Below are 25,049 nucleotides of genomic sequence, written 5' to 3'. Positions count from 1 at the left end.
GTCCAAAACTCAAACCACTATGCCACACTGGCTCCATGCTACTGTAGCTAACTACATGACTAAAAGTTAAAACTACATGTTGAATAACAATAATAACAACAACAACAAGCATCAGCTGGCATTCTGTGATGCACTTACAGGTTTGCAACCTACTCCATACTCAGTTAAGACTACTTAGTCTTAATGTGAAACTGTGTAAATGTCCCCAAGCTCACCTTAATAAGCCAGCAGCTGCATGATGAAAATCCTGTGAGTCCCTATGTCAGGGAAAAGGTGGGATATATATAAATAAAATAATAGTAATAGTAATAATTAGGCAATTGAGGTCTGTTCAGTTCAGTTACTGGTTGAAATGCAAAAGGATAACATTTCAAGCTCCTTTCCACCAATGAGCAAGATCCATCACAATTCCTTGACACAGCCTTCTGCTGGCAGAAGAGGGTTTGAAACACCATATATTTTGCACCCTGATTGTAGTTATGCATACATAACTATGTAGCATACATAAAATATTAGTGATCATCATAATTATGATATTTTTCTTATGATGATCAAAGATAACTGTGAAGTCGAAGGCTTTCATGGCCGGCATCCATAGTTTTTTGTGGGTTTTTTGGGCTATGTAGCCATGTTCTAGAAGATTTTCTTCATGACGTTTCGCAAGCATTCTCTGAAGATGCCAGCCACAGGTGCTGGTGAAACGTCAGGAAGAAAATCTTCTAGAACATGGCCACATAACCCCCCCCCCCAAAAAAAAAAAACACTAAAAACTACCAAAGATAACTATCAATCAAATCTCAAAGGCCCATGAACAGCTGTGGTATTTCTGTTTGCTTTGACTGAACTTCTGATCCTAGCAAAAGAAGAGTTCTTATTCTTTCACTCCCTCAAAAGAATCAAGTGAAAATGCAAAACACTATCCCAGAGTAGAAAGACAGGTATGGTACGTCTTCATTTTAGTCATTCCATCCTTTGTTCTGCTGTAACCTTTGATGCCTCAAAGACATGTTTCCATGCTCTATAATTAGGTGTGTGGCTCTCTGATCAATGAAGTGGCACTAGAACCTGACACTTGGAATGGCCCATTTACTGGCTGATGATAAGGGAAAACCTAGTGCAAACAGAGGACAGCCCATGAGAATGTCAGCAAAATGTTGCAGGATTCAGCCACTCCGTCCCACCCCTACTTCTTTATTTTCTGTTTCTTTATCTTTACTTCCCAAGTCAGTGTTCCAAGGCCCAGAGTAACCTTTGTGTTCATGGGCCATTATGAGCCATACAACACATTTGGTTGGGGTTTACTTCAAAGTTGTTTGTATTCCTGCATCAGGAAAGTCCTAAGCCTGTGGTCATGAACCTATGGCATGTATGCCAGAGATGGCATGCAAAGCCATTTTTCATGGCACGCAGAGGGTGTGGAAGAGGAGGAACAGGTGCATGCCTGTTTGCCCTCCTTCCCAGCCTCCTGGGCCTTCAGCTGCCTCCAGAGAGGGTGTGTGGGGCAGCAGTGGTCATCTTTCTTAATGGCTGCTGCTGGGGAATGGTGCTGTGGCCTCTAGACAGCCCATTCATGGTCTGGCATGGCTACTCACCCAGCAGCTGTGCCAGACCCTGAAAAGAAGGCATGCCCCTTACAGTAACAGATGACCTCTGGACAGCTAGATCTTAGGATTTAGATGAAAGGCACCACTGCTCCAGCAGCAGTCACTTCTGTGGCCTCCAGACACCCCATTTAAAGTCCGACATCGCTTCTATGCAAGCAGGAAAGGGAGGTGATGCCCTTTCTTATTTGCCCAGCAGCTGCACTAGTCCCATCGGGTGTACTCCCTCACCCACTATGCACCTCCCTCTGGGCTGTCACCTTGTGTGATCCGTACCCCCTACATCCCCTAGTGACAGCACTGACACTCCTAGTGACACCCCTCATGCAAAAACAAAAGTCAAGTTAGTCTTAAAGGTGCTACCACATTTCTTTTCTTGTCTCCCCCTCCCTTGACCCTCTCTTTTTATTAAGTAACCTGGGATGAGTTTGTTGCCAACCTGGAATCTCCACTACCCAAACAGCCCGCTCAAATTAAAAACAACTGAACATTGCCTTTGAGACTGTAAAATGTTACTGTATTCCAAATCCACCTTTCCCACAATGGCTGAATATCAGACTCTGGATGAATGGGAAATCTGTTTCAGAAATCTTATACTTTGTTTTCCAAAAAGAGCTCTTTTTACAGTTATATCTGTGAACAATCTTCTATTACCTTCCCAAACCTGGCCCAGTCTATCCTTGGCAGCTAATAGTTATTGATGGACTGAATCATATCAAAAGCATTCCTTCTCATCCATTTGGGCCAAATCACAAAGAAACGGTGTTCTTTTTCCTGAGCTAAAAAAATCCAGCAGCACAAGTTACAAAATAGTTTCCTTGACACAGAATGTGTTGTTTGGGCAACATCAATAAAAAAAAATAAAGCTTAATAGGTTGCATACAAAGGAATCTGAGCTGTTCCTCTGTATATGTACGTCACACGTGCAGCCCTCCAGATGTTTTTGGATGGTACAACCTTGACTCCCTAGCCAGCATAATCAGTGGTGGTGTCCAGATGTTGCTGGATTACAAATCCCATCAATCCTAGCCAGCATAACCAATGACATGGGATTATAAGAGTTTCAGTTCAATGACTTGTGAATGGCCACATAGTCTTAGGCCTTTGTTCAGTCCTGTTTAATGCAAGAACTCCAGACTCAGAGCATTCACAGTGGTGAGCTGTTCAACCTCTGCTGGAAGATCAGGGGGTTGGCTGAGATGACCCTTGGGGATCTTTTGAACTCACTGATTCTATGATCACCAGCAAGGCAGAGCCCACTAAACTTCTTGGGAATGCATTCCATGCTCTTTTCCAATTTATGTGAACACTTCCAATTCCAGTTTGAACTTTATCTGTAAATTCAAGTGTGCGCTTAAAGAAGGAAAAAGCATACAGTACATCTCATGCTTTGCTCTGAAAGTTGGAACTGGGAGATTCACATACTTTCAGGGTGATGGTCATGATACCAAGGACTAATATAGCTGGAAAGAGGAAACTATCAGTAAGGATGTAGCCACACTGCAGAATTAATGTAGTTTCAAATCACCTTAGTTTCCATGACTCTATCCTACAGAATCCTAGGATTTGTAGTTTAGTGATGCACCAGAGCTCTTTGCCAGACCTGGCTGAATATCTCACCAACTATAATTCCCAAGGTTCTGTAGGATACGTCAGTTAAAGTGGTGTCAAACTGCCTTACTTCTGCAGTGTAGTTACACCCTAAGTTACAGGTGATGTACAGGTAGGGTTTTTTGTGCATCAAGATTCCATAAATCAGTGGTGGGAAACCAATGGCCTTTCAGATAACTTTTGGCTGGGGATTATGGGAATTGCACCTATAACATCTTGAGCACATTGTGTTGGAGAAGCTTGTTGCAGCAGTACAGCAGTATAATGGCTGCATTTTAAGAACACAGGCATAGTTACTTCTATTCCTCTTTCTATTCTTCCACAGCTGAACTTCCAGGCAAGACTACCCAGCCAGTGCTTCTACTGGGCTAATCCCAGGAGTGGGGATAACTAAACAAATGATTTGGCTGAAGATCTATAGTCTTGGCTTCTGCCTCTAGCTGTAGTTCATTATGCATCTGCCAAAGCTTTATGGAATAGTGATGATGGTTAGCAGTTGCTGTTCCCTGCACACTCACTCTACACTGTTATTAAAAAGATGCAGCTACAAGAGCTGCTTGAAATATTGGCAATCTTTATTGCAATAAATAAATAAAATAAATAAAGTGGTCCTTCCTCTAGCACTGAGTTTTTGGATGAACATGGCTCAAACAAAAGGGAAATTAAATCTTACTGACTGAAAGGACACTTTCTTAGATGATAGGAAATGTTCTTGAGGCCCAGGAGGTTTAATGAATGGTCAAGCAGGAGGATTGCATTAATGGACCAATTTTCTAGCAGTAACTTGTTCCAGAAAGCAAAATGCATTTGACAACTATTTCCTAATAAAGGTTTAAATGTACCCTTATTTAATCTAAGCCTTCCTGCTGAGATGGTGCAATGAAGCAGACTTTCCTCTGAGCAATTCAATTTCCCCCTGCAGTGGTAAATAAAGAATTTGTGCCTAGGGATATTTTCCAGTTATATGGAGATACTAGACCAGCTTCCCCAAGTTGGTGTCTTCCAGATGGCCAATGGCAGTGCTGGCTGGGGATAATGGGAGATGTCTAACACACCTGAATGGTGCTAGGTTGAAGGAAACTATGTTGGTTGTACCATGTGTGCCCAAGGTTTCTGGCTGAATTTCTTCTAGGCTGACATTTTAAACACATCAAGTATCTCTTCATTCAACCACAAATCCTCAAAGATTTTATATTCCTCAGCCATTGAGAAGCCACAGCAATAGATAACCACTTCTGGAAGGTAATGGGCATATTACTTAAAGCCAAATGCTGCAAAATATGTTCCAGTGAAACTACCAACTGGTAAGTGCTGGCAGGAAGCAATCTGAAATAAAATACTACAGGTTGAGTCTCCCTTATCTGAAATTCCAATATACTCCTTTGCCTTTGGGTGATTCAGTGTTCATAAATGTTTGTTTCATGCACAAAATTATTTACAATATTGAGTGCTAACTACTTTTGTCCTTTGAATCCAGTTTGCAGTCATGAAAGTAAGGTGAACAAAGGGAGGAAGTGGGTGGAGGGGAAAGAACCTGGGATATTTTAAAAGCAACGGAAAAAGTGTGATGATAGAGGATTAAATCTGGATTGTCCCTGCCAAAGCAGGACAGTTGGTTTCTAAAATCTGTCCTGGATTTGGATTATTTTTGGTATATCTTTTCCCTGTTGTAGTTTAGATTGTGGCAGACAGCCTGCAATCAAGGTGTTAAATATGGTCCCTAGGAGCACCCTAATTCCCTACTGTTGTCTTTCCCAATTTCCAATGTTTTCATACCAATTTCATATCATTTATGTGTATCAGGATCACTGTCACACACTCCCTCCCAGATTGAAAAGAAGACTGGATCAGTTTGAGTTGGTGAGTACCGATGATGTGGACAAGATCCTCGGAAGTGTTCGGAAAACAACCTGCTCTCTTGATCCCTGCCCCTCGTGGTTAGCGGCCCAGGGGGGACCGGTGGTAACGACTTTGTTACGCCGGATAATTAACACCTCTCTGAGGGATGGGCGATTTCCATCGGATCTTAAATTGGCCATTGTAAGACCGATCCTAAAGAAGCCCTCCCTCGACCCCCTGGTACATAATAATTATCGGCCTGTTTCGCTGCTACCTTTCTTGGGGAAGGTGATCGAAAGGGCGGTTGCGATCCAGCTTCAGGCGGTCTTGGATGAAACGGATTATCTGGACCCATTTCAAACTGGCTTCCGGGCGGGTTACGGGGTTGAGACGGCCATGGTCGCCTTGGTCGATGATCTCCGTCTGGGCATCGACAGGGGAAGCGTGTCCCTGTTGGTGCTCTTGGACATCTCAGCGGCTTTCGATACCATAGACCATGGTATCCTTCTGGGGCGCCTGGCTGAGGTGGGAATTGGGGGCACTGTGCTCCAGTGGTTCCGTTCCTACCTCTCTGGGAGGTCCCAGATGGTGCAGCTGGGGGACGTGTGCTCCAGCGAGCGGGCCCTTAAAACCGGGGTCCCTCAAGGAGCCATTCTGTCCCCCATGCTATTTAACATTTACATGAAACCGCTGGGAGAGATCATCCGGAGACATGGGGCGCGGGGTTATCAGTACGCTGATGACACCCAAATCATTTTCTCTATGTCTCCGACTGATGCAGTGACTGGGGATGGCGTCTCTCCTCTCGTGGCCTGTCTGGAGTCAGTAATGGGCTGGATGAGGGAAAACCGACTCAAACTTAATCCAGAGAAAACGGAGGTACTAGTGATAGGTCCCCCTGGTCCAGGAATGGCGGTGGTTCCACCTGTCCTGAATGGGGTCACGCTCCCCGTGAAGGACTCCGTGCGCAGTCTGGGGGTGCTTCTTGACTCGTCCCTCCACCTGACTGCTCAGGTGAATGCGACGGTCAAGAGTACCTGTTATCAGCTTCGGCTGATTCGCCAGCTGCGCCCATACCTGGCCCAGAGGGACCTTGAAACTGTTGTACACGCTCTGGTAACTTCGAGACTGGATTTCTGCAACGTACTCTACATGGGGCAACCCTTATACCAAACTCGGAAGCTGCAAGTAGTGCAGAACATGGCAGCACGGCTGGTCACTGGTGCTCCCAGGACCAGCCATATAACACCTGTGCTTAAAGATCTCCATTGGCTGCCTATTCGCTTCCGAGCTCAATATAAGGCGTTGGTTATTACCTATAAAGCCCTAAATGGCTTGGGCCCAGGATTCCTGAAGGACCGTCTCTCCCCGTACATTCCGCCTCGCACCCTCAGAACATCTGGGCAGCAACTCCTGAAGGTGCCTGGGGCAAGGTTGGCCGTTACGGCCAGAAGATCCTTTTCCACAGCTGCCCCAGCCCTTTGGAACACGCTGCCCATAGAGCTCCGCTCATCTACCACCCTGGCCCAATTTAGGAAGGGACTTAAAACCTTCCTATTTAATCAGGCATTCCCCGACTAAACATCCTGTGGGCCTCCCTCCTCTCTCGTGGCCGTGAGGTTGGGCTAATGGGGTCTTTTATTGTTTTTATGGACTGTTGCTGTTTTAATCTGTTTTTAAATTGTATATTGTTGCACTACGGTGCATTCTGTAAGCCGCCCTGATCTATTTGGAAGGGCGGGGTACAAATAAAATTTTATTATTATTATTTATTATTACCATTGGTGTGTGTACATTTGTCTCATTTAGGCTGCTTCCACCAGAATTAATGCAGTATCTGGCACCACTTTAACTGTCATGGCTCCATTCTGTGGAAAATCCTGGGCTTTGTAGTTTGTTGTGCTACTAAAGCTCATTGACAGAGGAGGCTAAATATCTCGTAAAACAACAAATCCCAGAATTCCATAGAACTGAGCCATGGCAGTTAAAATGGTGTCAAACTGCATTAATTCTGTATTGCAGATGCAGCCTGAGTGTATGTTCACATACAAGTATGCAGCTCCTAAGACAGCATCACACTGAGGGCAAAGAGGTTGTAGATGACAGAAGTAGTCCATGTAATACTCAAGAAAGGCATGTTAAAAATGGTAGTTGTCTGTCTTTTAGAAAGACTAGCTTAGTCATCAAAAGTCAGGGCAAGAGGGTGCAAACTCCAGGATTATTACTGGTGAGTGGGAGGCTAGGCTGCTTACCTTATGTGGCCTGAGAATACCAACCTACAGAGCTTAACCCATGCTGCAAACACAAAAGGACCTTCTTCAGACTTCTGGTGTCTGTATGTGTGCATTTAACAATCACCAAAGAAGATTGTTCTGGATCCCAGAAGGATGCACTTAATCACCTGGAAGGAACATATATTTGTTAGCATGCCTAACAAAACAGAAAGATTTAAAATGCTTTAGTGAGAAGTGTTGGCTTCCTCTGTCTTCAGCAGCTCTGAATTAAAATGGAAAGGTCTTGCTAGACATGACCAAAGTCTGAGGTTTATAATAATCTTAAAATGGAAGAGAGGGATTATGCGGACAAAGCACAACTCCATTATGGGGGTGAAGGTTTCCAGCAGAAAACAGCTGTAGGGAAACTTGTACAATGGCAGGATTATATATGTAGAGAGATCTTGTAGCACCTTTGAGACTAACTGAAAGAAAGATGTTGGCAGTATGAGCTTTTTTGTAGACTTAAGTCTATGAATGCTCATGCTGCCTACATCTTTCTTTCAGTTAGTCTCAAAGGTGCTACAAGATCTCTTTACATAGTGATTCTACAGACTAACAGGTCTATATCTCTGAATTCTGCAGGAATATGTAGTCAGTGTTTTAACTCTTTCTCTTCCTGACCTAGTCCTGACAAAATTGAGCCCTGAAGATGCTGTTTGCACTCCAAAAGAAAACCCTCAATGATGATAACAGAAATAACTCTTTATATATGTTAAGAACTCCTTCCAAGAGCCTGTTGTTCTTGAGGGGCCCTAGTCGAGTTGCCAGACTGAAAACTTGAGGCAGCTTGTATACCTTTAATGGTTATGTAGAAGAGTTAATTTCAACAGTTCTGCTTGCCATGCAAGCAGGTAACAAGCAACAGCTAATCAAACTCTATGAACCCATTAAAGATATAACAGCCTTCTCCAATTTTCATGCTTGTAACCCTGGAACCCAGAAGAGAAGCATTTTATCTTAAAGATCAGAGATCTTAGGGAGGGGCATAAATAATTCTTAGCCAGAGAACGTCTCCTGTGCCTTGCTTGGAGTGTAGTGGAGTCTCCTTCTTTGGAGGTTTTTAAACAGAGGTTAGATTGCTATCTATCAGGCGTGTATTCATGATTGGATTGAATGGTCCTTGTGGTCTCTATGGTTCTATGATTCTATAACAGGTTCTCTACTTCCAGTCCTACACCAAAAGGCCTCTCAGCTGAAAGGTTCCACTCCATCTCCTCCTCTAGGTCTTTGTCATTTGAATACTTTGGTTCTTATTGCATTTTGCTTTTTATAGCCCATTCACAGCTACACTGCAATATTTCTACAAATGCTTTATCTCTGCCAAACAAAAAGTTCATGCGCCGGGTGATTGCAATAACTCACGCACACATTGTTTATGGGAGGGATACAGTTGTAAATTGTTTCATAAAAAGAGCACCTTAACAACATTGGCAATGCATGCAGGTCAGTGGTTCTCCAAGTTTTATAAGTGAAGATTAATTGTTTTGTATTACAGGTATACCACATTTAAAAAACTAGATGTGTTCCTGGGAAATACTTCTTACAAAATTTGGTACCAGATGCAGACCCGACATGGAAAGAAAAGGGATAGGTTCCTACACCAATTTTCAGCAAAGTTTTTATTCAAAACTAGCATGTGCATGTGTGAAACTAAACAACCAGGTCAGGTAAACCTTGCATAAGTAAATAAAAATATATTTAACCTTCTAAAGATCACCTGAAAGCGTCTTCCAAAATGCATAGAAGAGTGATTTTTGCTTTCTTTCACCAGCCTCCACAGATCTATGCCTTAAAAACATGCTTGGCTTAGTTTAAAAACATGCTTAGTTTAGCTATCCACACATGCTGAGTAATTGGTTCTGGAGGGAGCTGCTGTTTATCCTGCCTGTTTTAGACAGCCATACATATTTATAGTAGCGTTGGCTAATGCAGAATCCTAGTGTTTCCCAGATCAATTTGGAACTAAATCTTTTAAAGAGTCTCTGCTTCTGGTGACCCTCATTTCAAAAATCCCTCTACAAATTCAATCTCACTTTGGTGAGACTGAATTATCCCTCCCCAATTTGGCAACCTGGTGGGTGAGAAGAAAGAATGAAAATGGCCATAAATAAATAAATTTAAAAAGAAATAAAGGGTGCATGTACACTGTAGAAATAATGCAGTTTGACACCATTTTAAGTGCTGTAGCTGCATGCTATGGAGTCTTGGGGTTAGTTGTTTTACAAGGTCTTTAGCCTTCTCTGCCAAAGAGTGCTGCTTGCCTCATAATGCTAGAGATCCCAGGATTCTGTAGGTAGTCAAAGTGGTGCCAAACTGCACCATTTCTACAGTGTGGATGTACCCAAGAAAGAGGGAGGGAGAGGTAGCTCTAGCCACTTTTGGTTTGGGTTCCACTCACCTTGGATTGGGTGCATACCCCCCCAGCAGCATGTAGCACCTGGCAGATCCATCACCATCCCAGTAACTGAAAGAAAAAAAAAGAGGTTACTCACATTGTCATATAAGCCTCAGTCCAATAGAGGTATTGCATAGCAGAAAGGTATGCCAATAAAATGAGCCTTTGGTATCTCCTGGGGTTTGGTTCCAGGACCTCCTCCCCCCATGGATACCAAAATCCATGGATGCTAAGTCCCGTTAAATACAATGGCATAGTAAAATGGTGCCCTTTACATAAAACAGCAAAATCAGGTTTTGCTCTCTGGAATGTATATCTTTTAAAAGTATTTTCAAGCCATGGATGCTTAAATCTGTGGCTAAAGGATCCATGGATATGAAGGGCTGACTGTATAATCTATGCATAGTTGTCCTATACCATCCATATGACTGCATCACCCATTTGTATAACTCATGGTACAGTTCAGATCAAACCCACTTTGATCTGAAAAGGAAAAGCGGGAAACAAATAAACAGTATTATTATTATTATTATTATTATTATTATTATTATTATTATTATTACTATTACTATTATTATATGACAAAAATGCACACTCCCCTTGTGCAACTATTGATGGACTCCCAGTCAAAGTGTTTCAGAGGACACACTTACTCAAGTTAACTGTAACTCCTTTATACAATCAGCCAGCCACCTTTCTAGCCAGTACCTATGAAGAATTCAAGTAATTGTTTTAGGGTTGGCCTTAATGTGATCAAAGTAATACAAAGGTAGCGGCAAATGCGGGAACAGCTCTTTAATGTTATTAACCATACATTCCTCGTAATCTCTTTTTGCATCCCTTATTGTCCACATTTCCATTCTGGAAGTTCATGTTCCTTTTTCTTTTCCACATTAGGGCAAGACTTTCCTCCTGTGGTCTTCTTTAATATATACCTTGACTCTACTCATTACCCAGGCTTGGTAGTCAACACAAAGACGTTGTGCTTTCCCTGAGCTTTTTAAGTGAAAGAAGAGTAAAACTACACATAGATAATCATTTTATAAACTTCAAGTTGTTAAGAACATCACAGCTGCATTCTAAGAAAGGGTGAGAATTACTTTCCTTGGTGTACTCCCTTGATTATAGCTAGCAGATCTTACAACAGCAGCCTTCCAGAGCTATAAACACATCAGTGGCAAAGGTTGTTTATGACTTTGAAATGTTTATAACTCAGAAAATATTTCCCCTTTCCTCCCCCAAATTTCCTCCTGGGAATGGGGAAGGAAGAGGAGCCACTGAATTCTACAACTCTACTGTGAAAGACATACAAATATAATCTGCACACTCTTCTCTTAAAGATTAAAAAGATTAGTGCCAACATAACTTATAGTTTGTGTTGGCAAAGCTGAAAACTTCAATATGTATTTTAAAAATAAGATTTGCAGCTATTTGACTATGCATAATTTTATTGGTTTTAGCTCACATGATGAGAGATGCATTGGTTACCAAAACCACAATTGAGAATCATAGCATTTGCTGTTGTTGTTATCTACCCTGGGCCTTGAGTCACCTTCAACTCATGGCAACCCTGTGGATGAAACATCACCAAGACTCCACTGCTCTGCTCAGGTACTGTAAATTCATATTCATGACCTCCCTCCATCTAGAATAGAGCCTTCCTCTCTTACCACTCTCCACATTTCCTAGCATTATTGTCTTTTCCAATGAGTTGTGCCTTCTCATGATGTAGCCAAAGTACGACAGCCACAACGTAATCTATTTTCTTGGCTTCCAGGGAGATTTCTGGCTTAATCTGTCCAAAGACCCATTTCTTCATCTTTTTGGATCTCCACAATATCCTCAGCAATCTTCACCAGCACCACATCTCAAAAGAATTGATTTTCTTCTTGTATGCTTTCTTCACTGTCCAGCTCTCACATCCATATGTAGTGATGGGGACTACAGTGCCTTGGATGATTCTAACCTTTGTGCTCAGTTGTATATCTTTACTCTTTAAATTCATAGCACATCTTGCCAGAAACATCTATTGCTTTTAGCAATCTCATACTCTTGCTATATATAACTAGATAGCACAGGGGTGTAACTAGGGGTTGTGGGGATGCGGACCACCCTGAACGACACCTCAGTAGGGGTATCATCTGGTGTGCTGTTGGGAAGGGGAGCCTCATACATCTGGTGGCTGTGCTAGCCTGGCAGGAAAGCAAGTCTCTTCCCTTTGCCACTTGGCCAGAAGCTCTGCCAGATCCAGAAAGGCTATGTGATGGCAACAGCAGCCCACTTCCACCAGTGGCCAGGTAGCAAAGTGAGTTTTCTCGCTTTGTTGCCCAGGCAGCAGCTCCACCAGACCTGGAAAAAGATTGTTGAAGAGAAGAGGGGGTGTTAAAAAAGTGATTCACACCAGGTGTCGAATATACACTGAGGTTGCACTCAGATTCTTGGGATACAAGATCTGTCTATAATATTAAGCCTATGCTGATACTAATGCCATTTCAGAGGAAAACAACTTATAAATTCTGGAAATCAAACAATTTCACTGATTTCTGATGCTGAAAGGTGAATGTTGTTCCATGTCTCAGTACCCACATGGCCAAAATGGGAGTAGCCTCCTCATACACTGAGATCCCTCCAAACCAACTGAATGACAACTGAAACAACATTGGATACAAAATGTAGGCCCATAGTTCCAATACCCACATTTTTCTTCTCCTATATGATGATTTTTAACCATCTTTTGCCTGATGATGAAGCCAGTGGAGCTTCAAAAGCTTGCATGATGTGTTTTGTGCATTTTGGTTGGCCAATAAAGCTATCACTCTTTTGTGGGTTTTAAATTTTGTTTTAATTTGCTGTATGGCCAACACAGTAGCCCCTGAATATATTCCGTATTTGGCTGTTCCATATGCAGCCAAAGTGGCTATCTCTGGGTGGAAGATGAGGGCTGGGAATCCATACAGTTCATTCTCCTCATTTAGAGTCTCATGCTTCTCATTTTCCCATATCTCCACATGCTGCTCTCAAATTTGTCATGCTAGTGACAAAAAAGTAGGACTTCTCTTCAAAACATGGTGCATGGGGATCGTATGCCTTCATTTCAAAAGGAATACCACTCCTGAAAGACTTCCAGAAGTTCTATTTGTCTTAGAAAGAAGTGGCCATGCTCCTGCACCTTGTTTCAAAGGGGTATCTTTTCCTCCTACCACTGCTGCTGTTGTGGTGCCCAAATCTGTGGACAATGCTTCACAGTTTTTCTTGAAGAGAAGAAACTGACCATTTAAGGCTACCTTGGTTCATTACAAATATTAATTTTGTGGGTAGAATTCAGAGACATAGCCATGTTAGTCTGGAATATAAGTATGCAAAAGGGTCTTGTAGCACCTTTGAGACTAACATTATCACACCAGCCTGCTGTCCCTTCACAGTCCTGCTAGTTTAAGAACGGAAGCATATTGCTTTGGCATAATTTCTCATTGCACTTTTCTTGGTGCAGAACTCTTCTCCAGTACTTTTCCTCTTTGGCAATCTATAGTCACTTGATACGTTTTCTGCACTGCCAAAACACCACCTTCCAGGGGGACGTGGGACACAAGTGGTTGTGGCAGTGGACCCCAAAGCTGGTTGATGTGTGAATGCGGACACAGCAGCCAGCTTTGAAAAGGTGTTGGCAGCCAGGGCTGTTCCTTCTCCCACCTTCCGAAGTTCAGTGCCACCATGTGCAGATTCCAGATTCTGGAGTGCCTTACAGGAGGAGATTAGTCAGCTGGAGATGATGTCTGCACTTAAAGCAGAGGTGAAAACCAGTCTCCTCCAGCAGCCTATCCAGATTATTTTTGAAATTATAAATTATTAAGCATTTATTTACTTATTTTATTATTTATTTATTTGTATCCCACTCTTTTCCCAGGACTGGGACTCAGAGCGGCTTCACAGCATTAAAAACAGTACAATTAAAACATTAAAAAAATACATTAAAAAGGAATTAAATTATTATGGTATTAAAACAGATAGTTATTAAAAGAATAAAGAATTTCAATACCTTTTGGTTTAATATACTCTTTTCATTTATGTAATGTATTAAACTTGTTGTTCCCCAGAGGAAGAGGCAGGTGTGCAATAACAACAACCACCACAACAACCACAACAACAATTCTCTCACCTCCCACTTCCCATACTTTCCTAAAAGCACTTCTGGAGCCTGAGGTTTTCTGTTTAATCTCAGGGCAGGGCAGTACATTCTGTGATATCTTGGCTCTTTTCCTGCCAACAGAAATGATGAATTTGAAGACAGCAGCCAAGGAATGTGTTTTGTGGCTTTCACCTGGGTGACTTCAGTTGGGAAGCATCTTGAGTTCATCTGGGAGCACCAGAGACTGGGTTTTTCTGTTGTTCCCAAGGCCAAGTTTTCTGGGCTGAAAAAATTGAGTTTCTAAAAGCAAGCATCACTCTGAACTCCACACTTGCAGCTGAGATTAACTCCAATGAGCAGCATCATTCTTGACTGTTAAAAAAAGGTATTAAAAATGCTACTAGGTTGGACCATAAGTCCCATCTAGTTCAGTATTCTGATCTAAACCCAACTGATAGTTCAACTAGAGCAGACCTGTTGAATAGTGGGATTTACATAAGTGTTGACGTACCATCCAATAGCTGTTTCAATGCATTCTCACTGGGACTACCTCCTCCAACTGCCAGCTGCAAGCTGCTGGGGAGCTTATAAGCAGCCACATTGGGGCTCTGAATCCGGTATTCAGAGATATATTGCCCCTGTACTGGGGGCTCAGCTAATTTTTTTAAAAAAATATTATTAAACATTTATGCACATATAAAAACATAAACAAACACATATAAAACAATTAACATACATTCCCTCACAACATGACATGTTTTCATGCCACTAATGGAGACTCAGTTAGCTATTGTGGCTAATACAGACCTATTTTGGGGAAAGAAATGCCTCCTTTTGTCTCTTCTAAATCTTCAGTTTACCACTTTCTTTATGTGTTCCACTCACCAAATGTCATGAAAGAAAAATTGCAGTATCTGCTGATGGTGCATAGTTCAACTAAACCAAGTGTTGAACTGAAATCCTACATCATGCTTGTGTAGTGTGCTGTCTACACACACATAGCTACACAATGTTTGTGCTACATCACCCTTCTACTGAATACCAACACTGTGCACTGATCATTGTGCAATGGGGAATGCACAGGGACTGTTTCTGTAATCCTGGTGAATATAGCGATATGTTAAAGGCATTGACACCCAAGAATGCACAACCACATGGTTGGAATCCATTCAGTTAATCTTTGCTAGACTAGACCTATTGTTGGATACTGAGTCAACACACAGGTCAATTTAATTCATTTAATAAGCGCTACTGTATTCAGAAGAAAAATGGGATTTTGTCCTGTGTGAAATGGTTATGCTAAGGGAGCTCAACTCCTGTAACCATGAAGTGCTGCTCTGAGAGTCTTTAGGGCTGAAGGGCAGGGTATAAATACCGTAAAATAAATAAATACTTCCAATACTCAGAGGTCAAAAATATATAGCCACATGTGTAAGGGAATGAACTAACTTTATGATGCCCACAGGATTTGAGCCTGGATCAGAGTAGCACCACAGTTTGTCAACTGTGTGCCAGGACCCATAACACATTCCTAGAAAAGGGACCTGTGCCTGCAGGCTTCTTCTTTCTCCTGTCAATTTATTCATTTGAAGCATTCCATCCTCCTCTTTAGCTCAGAAAGCAATCCCAATAATAGGGCATACAATTCCAGAAAGAACAAAGGGGGGGGGGGGAGATAAAATTGCTCATGCAACACAATAGAAGAAAACACATTGTTGTGATTAACTGCTGTGGATTTCAATTTATGGTGACCCTATGACTGAGAGCTCTAGTGCCAGAGCCAACTACAATTCCCAGAATTCCATAGCATGGAGCCATGGCAATTAAAGTGGTGTCAAACTGGATTATTTCTGCATAGTGGAGGCAGCCTTAGTCTATGAAATCTTATGCTACCAATAGTCTCAAAGGCGCTACAAGATACCTTTGCATCTGTAATGTGGTCTTCTTCTTTTCCTATTGCCTTCTATCTTGCCAAGAATCATTGTTTGTTCAATGTCTTCTCATGATATGTCCAAAGTATAATAGCCTCAGTTTAGTCACCTTGGTTTCTCGTTAGTTCATGCATGATTTTCTCCAGGACCCAGATTTGTCTTTCTTTTAATTGAAATTTATTAATATAAAATGTTTTTCAATCATACATAGCTTTTCTGAATATATAGTTACATTGAACATTTATATAACTTTCCCATTCTTCTATCTTTGACATAGAATATATTGCCTTCCTAAAAAAACTCACCTCCCCGTATACCCAATATGTATAATTTTTTCATAGCATAGCTATATATGAACATTTTCTATCTACATAATACATCCTTCATGGTTTCCTTTGCATCATGTAAAAGGCAACTACACTTAAATCCATAACCAAAAATATTCTTCCGTACTTTTTTCTTTTGTATATACAAATTATCATTCTTATAGTATGTTTGTCTCTCACAGAATATTCAAATTGTTGTTTTCCAGTTTTTTATATGTATATTGTTTATATATCTTGTAACCAAATGAGTTTATTCTTTTCCTATCCGCTTTCTTAACTTTCCAACTTTCACAACCATAGTCAGAAATACTATGGCACGGGGATTTTAACGCTCTTTCTTTTAAAACACATTTGACCAAATCTTCCATTGGTTACTTTCCAAAACTATTCCCACTGTGACTGTTTCCAGAAACGTTCCTTGTTGCTCATCTGTTATGTCAAGAATCAGGCTTTACAACTGTTGTTTGTAGGAGTCTGGGTGATAAATGTTTTTAAAATGTGTTGTTTTCTGTTTCTTTAGCTAAGAATGAGCTCCTTTTTTGGAAAGAAGCTGTTCTGAAGCAAACAAATAAAAGCTGATGATGCTTAGAGGCAATTTCTTGCAACTTTAAAACCCACTGGGAAGGGTAAAATAGAAGACAGTAGCTTTGTAATTTCACTACAGAGAGCATGAATGTAGCTGTGTTATTACTGGTAAAGTTTAACACTCTGGAAAAAAGGAATGTTTCTAAACAGGTTTCAGTTCCCTTCATACCCCAAAAGATCAAGGGATAGTCAAGCCCTTTATTCCAGCTTCCTAAACAGCCACTCACTCTCCCTTTTTCATATTTAAGATGGAATCATGATTAGCTCATTTCATTTTTTATATGTTTACACTTTCCAAAGCTCTTCTTTATAAGCCATTAAAAGTCATGGGTGGGGAATTTTTTGGATTTAACATATGTTTTGGCCCACAATGTCTTACCATTGACTTTACTGGGAGGGGCAGATGGGAACTATAGGCCAAAAACATCTGGAGAGTGGAAAGGGGCCCTATATCTTCATCAAAGGCCAAAAGACCTTTTTCAAAAAGGAAATCCCAGTGGGAAAAGAAATGCAGGCGGAAATATGCCAGAAGCTGAAGTTGGGAATTAAGGACATATTTTCTGCACTACACTAGTGGTGTGGTTTGAGTGGACTATGACTCCTTTATAGTCTTGGAGACTACGACTCTGGAGACCAGGGTTCAAATCCCTGTTCAGCCATGGAAGCTTACCTTAGGCAAGCCACACTCTCTGACCAACTTTAGCCAAGAGAACCCTGTGTTGGGTTTGCATTAGGTTGCCATAAATCAAAAATGACTAGAAAGCACACAATAACAAGAGAATAGTAAGGAGTCAGCATGGTGTAGTGGCGCTTGATTGTTGGACTAAGATTGTGGTGGTCTCCCTCTTTGGGTTTTTTTAAACAGAAGCTGGATGGCCATCTGTCAGAGGTGCTTTGATTTTGTATTCCTGCATGGCAGGGGGTTGGACTGGGTGGCCCCTAGGGTCTCTTTCAACTCTATGATCCCAAGAGACCAGGGTTCAAATCCTCCCTCAGCCATAGTAACCCAAGGGTGACCCTGGGCAAGTCATGCTCTCTGAGCCTCAGAGGAAGGCAATGGCAAACCTTCTCTGAATAAACCTTACCAGGGAGTCCTAAATTGGAGGCACATAACAACAAAGCAGAATTGCAGCACACAGCCTTATTGAAAGACTAGATCTGAGTCTTGAGACAACCATGTTTATTTCAGCCGATGGATGTTACAGCATCGTAAATCATCAATGGAGAAATGAGATAATAAATGTATAAATACCTTTAGCACTGAGGAATGCTTCATGTAACAAAAGCCAAATATACTCCATTTTAAAGAGGTCAAAGAGGATTAAATACTGTTCTTACAAACTAATTAATGAGCCAAACCATGAGATATTAAATTCCTTCATAACAGCTTTCATCTGTAAGATCTTCCTTGAGCACAAGCAATGCATCCGATAGGGAAAATATGCAAATTGCAAGAAATATACAAATTTGCAAAAATGTGCAAAAATATGCCAAGCCTCTCTCTCTTTCTCTCTCTCTCACACACAGTGCTTTTGTGGTGACATATACATAGCTTTCCTGTGTTTTAGACCAGGGAAAGGAAAGGTAATCTGAAGAGAAAGAGGTAAATCCCCTTTTCAAAACTGCCGCTCCTAGGGCTTTCTAGACAGAGGGAGGAAGTTTTAAACAGTTTGAGAGTTTGAGAACAGTATGGAGAAACTGTTAAATTAGAACAACATTGAGCTGCTATTATTTGGCCAAAGAAGGTGAAATCTCATGACATTTTGGAACAATTTCTGGTACTGCAAGTACAGTAGGATTATTCAAATTGCTTACTTTTCAGGTTCAAAATTAGTTTAGAACAGAGCATAAGAAAGTTATCTTTTTGGACTATGACTCCCAAAATTCCTCAACTAACATGGCCACTGGCCATACTGGATGGGAGCTTCTATAGCTTTAGTCCCAAAAGCAACTTTTTCCAAACTCTGTATCTTTCCAGTCTAATCTGCACTGCAGAAATAATGTAGTTTGACACTGCTTGAACTGCCTTAATGCTGTGGGATTTTGGGATTTATAGTTTTTTGAGATGGCGGTCTCTGTCAGATAGCTCTGGTGCCATAATAAACTACAAACCCCAGGATTCCATAGGAGGAAGCCATAGCAGTTAAAGTAGTGCCAAACTGCATTATTTCTGCTGTGCAGATTAGACCTCAGTCTACAACTTCTAGGAACAGAGTTTATAACTGGGGAAACCCATTTGCAAGTGTTTTGCTAGAAACACATAAACATTTAAGAGGTTTTAATGTTTTCTTGGAGACTTTAGTTACCAGGAAAAAATCTTGATGACAATGTTAAGCAAAAGCAAAACCATCTCGGGTTAACAGAGTAAACAGTACTGTATTTAATAAGAGCTGCTTTATATCAGTGGTTTTTAACCTTTGTTCCTCTAAACTCCTCAAATCCCTTACGATGCTAACTGGGATTTCTAGGAGTTGGAATTCAAAGAATCTGGAGAACATGCTGTCAAGAACCACTAATGTATATAGCAATGTGGATACAAAAACCCAACCTTTACTTATAGGGCTCTGTTTTGGTCAGTGTTTCAGTTAACTTATATTCCAACAGTCCCCTCGCAGATATTGTTTGTATTCCAGTGACCCACAGAGCGGGGATCATAACTGACCTGGTCAAATAAATCCTTGGCATCATGAAGGTCCCAGGTTTGATCTCTGCAATATCTAGTTCAATTCATCCTGGGTAGCTGGGGTGGCAAAGACCAACACTAAAGGATTACTATAGAATGGTTTCATCTATGGTATACTTTATTTTCATGATCTTCAGATCTGATCTAAAGCAGACTAACAGTAATGCGCCACAAATTTGCCATGAAGCAGAGCCATTTTAAACCCAAGAGGGTTTAACAACAACAACAACATAATGCAAGTTTCCCTGCCATTAAAAGCTTGACTCATATAATTTCTACTGATCTAGGCAAATGTAGTCATACCAGTCAACATGCAATTCTGTTTACAAGGTACACACTTGTCAATTTCTGGAAGGTGACTTTCACTGGATGATAATAAAGCTTCTCCCGATGCTCCTCCTTCAAGCGCAACAGTAGAGTTTTGTTTATTTTTTTAAAAAATGCTGGAACTACCTTTGTTTCAGTATTGATTAATCACAAAATTACTCATCTGAAAGCACTGCTTAACTGGACACCCAATTTTCAAGAATAATACCATTCCTAGAATCTCTGACTCCTATTGGCTGGGGTTTCTTGAGGATGAAGTCCAAAACATCTGGGGGGCCAAAGACTGAGAACCACTGCTGCAGAGCAGCCTTTTACAACATAGGCTGCATCTACACTGCAGAATTAATGCGGTTTGACATTGCTTTAACTGCTGTGGCTCAATGCTAAGGAATTCTAGGACCTGTAGTTTTGTGAGATATTTAGCCTTCTCTATTAGAGAGCTCTGGTTCCCCACCAAACTACAAATCTCAGAATTCCATAGGACGGAGCCATGACAGTTAAAGCAATGTCAAATTGCATTAATTTTGCAGTTTAGCAGCAGTCCTAGTAGAAAATTCAGGAGGCAGGTGGGGGGACTAAAACGCCCAGCATTTTGAATGGTTGCTCATGCTGGCTACAGTAATATGAGCTGAAGTTCAAAACACTTGGGATCTGCCCAAATTATATAGTTACATCATGATGACATCGTTTTAATTGGCATGCCTCGAATCCTATGGAATCCTGGGATTTATAGTTTGGCAAGTTCCTAGACGTCTCTGCCAGAAAACTCTGATGTTGTAGTTCTAGGGAATTAACTACAAATCACAGAATTTCATAGGCTCAAGCCACAATAGTTAAAATGTGATAACTCAGCACTGTTGGTATACTCCTGAAGGATACCAACTTTGAGAAGGCTCTTCTAGAGAGTCATTTTCAAACTTGGGTACTCCAGATGCTTGGGACTTCAACTCCTATAATACCTCACATGCTTCTGGGGCTTCTGGGAGCTGTGATTCAAATTCTCTGGAGGACCAAAGATAGCGAAACATTGTTCTAGACTCATGAAGTACACCTAGAAGAGAAGGGTTGTGCCTGGTGCAGAGCCAGCAGAGAAGTATTATTATTATTATTATTAAACTTTATTTATATAGCGCTGTAGATTTATAGAAAGCTATATTAGCCTTTAAAAGAGCATCTTCCATCAAGTTTACTGAACAAGAATACTACTAAGGTTGGTGGCATTTACTACAGAGCAGCCATTGTATGTTCTAAATTTTGACACAATAGGCATTTGGACATCCAGGCATCCAGGCAGCCACTCTGAGAAACAGGACTACTAGCCACGATAGCTGCACATTATCTTTAGTAGTGTATGCCTCTGAACAGCACTAGCAAAGGAGCATGTAGGGGAAGCTGCAGTTGTGCTCATGTCCAGCTTATGCACTTTCTAAAAGCATGTTTGGCCACTGTGGAAAATGAATGCTGGATTAGACAGTCCTTTTAGCCCAATCTATCAGGGATATTTTTATGTTATGAACAGAGATTGGAAAATTTACTTTCTGGTCATGCTGGCTGGGAATTTGGGAGTAGGTAGCTATAGTCCAACAAACTAATTTTTAAAGGTTTGAGAGTTCTGAGGAAGCAAATCCATGTCTCAAGACCCACACAAAATTGTTCTCTCCAGATAGAATCATAGAATCGTAGAGTTGGAAGAGACCACTAGGGCCATCCAGTCCAACCCCCTGCCATGCAGGAAATCCAAATCAAAGCATCCCTGACAGATGGCCATCCAGCCTCTGTTTAAAGACCTCCAAGGAAGGAGATAAAACAAAATTGTGACTTCTAACCAGTTCTATAGAGATGGTGTGTATATGGTGCCCTCTAGTCACTTGTCAACCTACAGTGACCCCATGAATTTCATAGGGTTTTTTGGAGGGGCAAGGAATATTCAGTTGATTTTGCTAGTTCCTTCTTCTGAAATATAGCTGACAGCATCTGTCATTTGTTGGCGGTCTCCCATCACACCAAGGGCTGTCCATGCTTAGCTTCCAGGATCAGATGCCTTTAGTATTTAGGCCCTTCTTTACAGATGAATATAATTAAAAAGATGTCTACACCTTGACTAGTTCTATACTATTCAGTCTACAGAAGAAAGCATTACTTGGTAGGCAGTGTTTTTGTGTAGTTAAATGTTCACAATAATGAGAGACAGCAGCTTTATTATATATTTGACCTCTCCAGTATATATACACATACATACATACATACATACATACATACGTACATAATCTTTTATTCCTATTAGTACCATTTTGTTAGGGTTTTTTTGGCTTCATTATGGTAGGACTCCAAGGAAAATGCATTGAACTCAGACATGTTTGCCAGCTACACACATACATCCATATGCACAAATACTGCACAATTAAACTTCATTTAGCATGATGTCTTCCACTGAAAGCCAGGCTTCTTATGAATTCATGGGTCTTTCTGAAATCCCACAGAAGGCTTTGATAAGCAATATGACTGACCATCATAATGAAATCCATGACAAAATGCTATCAGAAATATTTCTGACATTCTGCTATTAAATATTTCCTTCACTTCAAGGAGAAAATAAAATAAAAGAATTGTCATTTAATCTCCCTGGGATTTTGTTTTTGGGATAATATATCCCTCCCTCTACGGTCCCGCAACTACTCCTTGAGCAGTCCAAGCTTTCGTAATGCTTCCCTCCTAGCTTCTTCTGTTGACCCGCGGCCAGAAAACTGTACTGTGATGCCCTGAGGTCTCAGTCCGGAGGGCCTGGGCAATGAACCAGATCTCCTCCTTATATCTAGGCTGAAATCTGGTGGTGGCCTATATTCATAAAAGCTCTTGGTTGCATTTTGTCGAGCAGGCTTACCATTCATGAGATCAGAGTCCGGTTTGAAAGTCACTGTTTTGCTCATACTTGGGAACAGGCTGGATTCCCTCTTTAATATTTCATGGATATTGCCATAACCATTTGACACAACCTGCCCTTGGTCAGGTTTGTCCTCTTTTGATCTGAGAACGCTTCCAGAGTGGTCCAGTTGGGCTTGGCCAAAACCATCTTCTACAAGGCCAAGTCTGCTCAAGGCTTCCTGCCTTGCTTGCTCTGAAGGCAAATCTCGTAGGGATGAGCTTCTACCGTGACCTGAGATGTCATACCTCTGAAGTCTCTCTTCCCCTTCACTTGTGAGGAAGGATGAACCATTGACATTGGCCAACACCCGAGCCTTGCGTTCTTGGACATTGACTGCTGCATTGGAAATTGTTTTGCTGAACTCCCTTTCACCAATGTTGGTGATGCTGATGTTGCTTGGAAACCTCTGAGGTTTGGGTGCAGTCGGGGGTGGTGCAGATTGCCTGAAGGCCGTGAAACGTTCTCCATTGTGCAGTGGTGAAGAAGCTGGCATACTCCTCCTCTCTACAAACTTCCCTTCCTTTGGCGAAGTGGGTGAAAAAGAGCTGCCCTCTGCCTGCTTCTCGGATATTTTCTGAGCTATGACAAGTGGAGTGGGGATAGAGCGAGGTAGTTTTGGATGCTGCACTGGGGGCGGAGGAGGAAACACCTCATACATTGGCAATGGGGGAGCTGACGGCTGCACAGGAACAGTATCAGCACAGACCTCCTCATCAGGTGGCTTGATATGGTCCAGTTTTGATTTGTCTGGTTTCCAAACCTCATCTAGTGCTGGAATTGGAGGGGTGCAGGGAGAAAAAGAAAACAGCAGATTATTAGTACTAGCTAACATTATTCTTAAATAAGGCAGTTCCAAATCATGAAAGGGGTCTCCTGCTGCTTTGCAAGATAACAGATCAATGTTGTTGCTGTTCATTGCTATCAAGTCAATTTCAAATTATGGTGACCCTATGAATGAGAGGCTTCCCTCATCAACAGCCCTGCTCAGGTCTTCCAAACTCAGGGCCATGGCTTCCTTGACTGAATCTATCCACCTGTTATGTGATCTTCCTCTTTTCCTACTGTCTTCTATCTTATGAATCATTATTGTCTTTTCTAATCAGTCATGTATTCTCAGATCAGTAATACTCTACAATTCACCCCTAAAATATGCTGGAATTTTTAAAATGCTTTTTTATTATCTTGCCCTTAAATGCTACAACAGGCTTTATGAGCTCCCTAATGTGGCTGCTATGACTGACAAAGTCCTTCAGTGGTAGAATGCAAAGATATAGCCATGTCAGTCTGTGGAATCAGTATGTAGAGAGATCTTGTAGCACTTGTAAGACTAACTGAAAGAGTGAAGTTGGCAGCATGAGCTTTCGTAGATGTAAGTCTTCTTCCTTAGGTGTGAGAAGCTCAAGCTAATCATCTGGAATTTACGTAATCTCTATTTCACCCAAAGAATGAGTGAGTGAGGAACAACACTCTGAATTTACAATTTGGAATTTGATGTGATTCTCACACTGCAAGAGTAAGATAAGGCTCAGTTAGCCATAACACTGAAGCCTGAAGGAACAACTAGATGTATCCCCATTAAAGCAATTAATAAATGAATGAGCTGTGTGGATTTTTTTTAAAACAATGTGAATAGCTAGCAGTGGGTGGGATATAAACCAACAAAAAGGTGGATAAATAAATAAATAAGCAACAGCCTTTGAGTGCATCAAGACAGAGCAACTTCTGGTGGTTAGAACACAAATTACTGGCAGCTGGTGACAGCAAATATGGAGTTTAGTTTAGCTATCCCACAAATAGGTTCAACACGGTAGATACATTTTTTGAAGTTTAAAACCTGGAGTGGATTCACTACACTACTGACATGTAAACCACCAGCTGCCATTGCTCTAAATACAATAAACCAGAGATCTCATTCTTTACCTGGATCTGTGATTCTGCTAGAAACAGACTCTCGTGTCTCTGGTCCTGGTTGCACCAAGTCTATGATGTCTTCAGACTCTGAATGGCTGGACATATTTTCTTCCATTGACTTTGGAGAGTGGCAGTGGATGCCACTGTCATGGAGAGCTTGTTCTTCCAAGTCATCTTCCAAGGAATCAATGGTTTCTTCAAAGAAGAGAAGGACATCTTTTTCCTCAAGAGTTAGGTACTTCAGAGTCTCATCATCATCCTAAGATTTAATAACAAGTGTGAGTATTCAGAAAGAAGGCTAAGGGATATCTTCCCAAACTCTTCTTTGAACCAAAATTCTAATCAACTCTCAGACACTGCACTAGTTTTCAAAGATGTCAGAAGTCATCTCATTCTCAGGTCAATGAGATTACCTCAGATCTAGCTCCTGTTTTCCAAGAAGAGGATTTCAACCAAAGGTAAAATTATAAGCAGAGATTAGAAAAATAATTTTCACCCAACAACTCCCAAAACTT

The 25,049-nt window shown here is 41.3% G+C and overlaps 2 protein-coding genes across 4 annotated transcripts in view; one reads left to right on the top strand and one right to left on the bottom strand.

Moving 5' to 3' along the window:
* The window catches only part of USP6NL (USP6 N-terminal like), a 681,049-nt gene that overhangs the window by 397,909 nt on the left and 258,091 nt on the right, over positions 1-25,049 (top strand). The window lies entirely within an intron of this gene.
* Positions 21,882-25,049, bottom strand: part of PROSER2 (proline and serine rich 2) — a 40,204-nt gene continuing 37,036 nt past the window's right edge. For all 3 annotated transcript variants that reach the window (XM_042469879.1, XM_042469881.1, XM_042469880.1), the window contains 2 exons: positions 24,544-24,793; positions 21,882-23,394 (listed from right to left, as the gene is read on the bottom strand). In XM_042469879.1, the coding sequence (XP_042325813.1) occupies positions 22,373-23,394; positions 24,544-24,793 (1,272 nt within the window). In that variant the 3' untranslated portion in view covers positions 21,882-22,372. The remainder of the gene's footprint in view (positions 23,395-24,543; positions 24,794-25,049) is intronic.

This window comes from Sceloporus undulatus, chromosome 5, assembly GCF_019175285.1.
Source record: "Sceloporus undulatus isolate JIND9_A2432 ecotype Alabama chromosome 5, SceUnd_v1.1, whole genome shotgun sequence".
Lineage (NCBI taxonomy): Eukaryota > Metazoa > Chordata > Lepidosauria > Squamata > Phrynosomatidae > Sceloporus > Sceloporus undulatus.
This window is presented reverse-complemented; position numbering and strand designations above follow the sequence as displayed.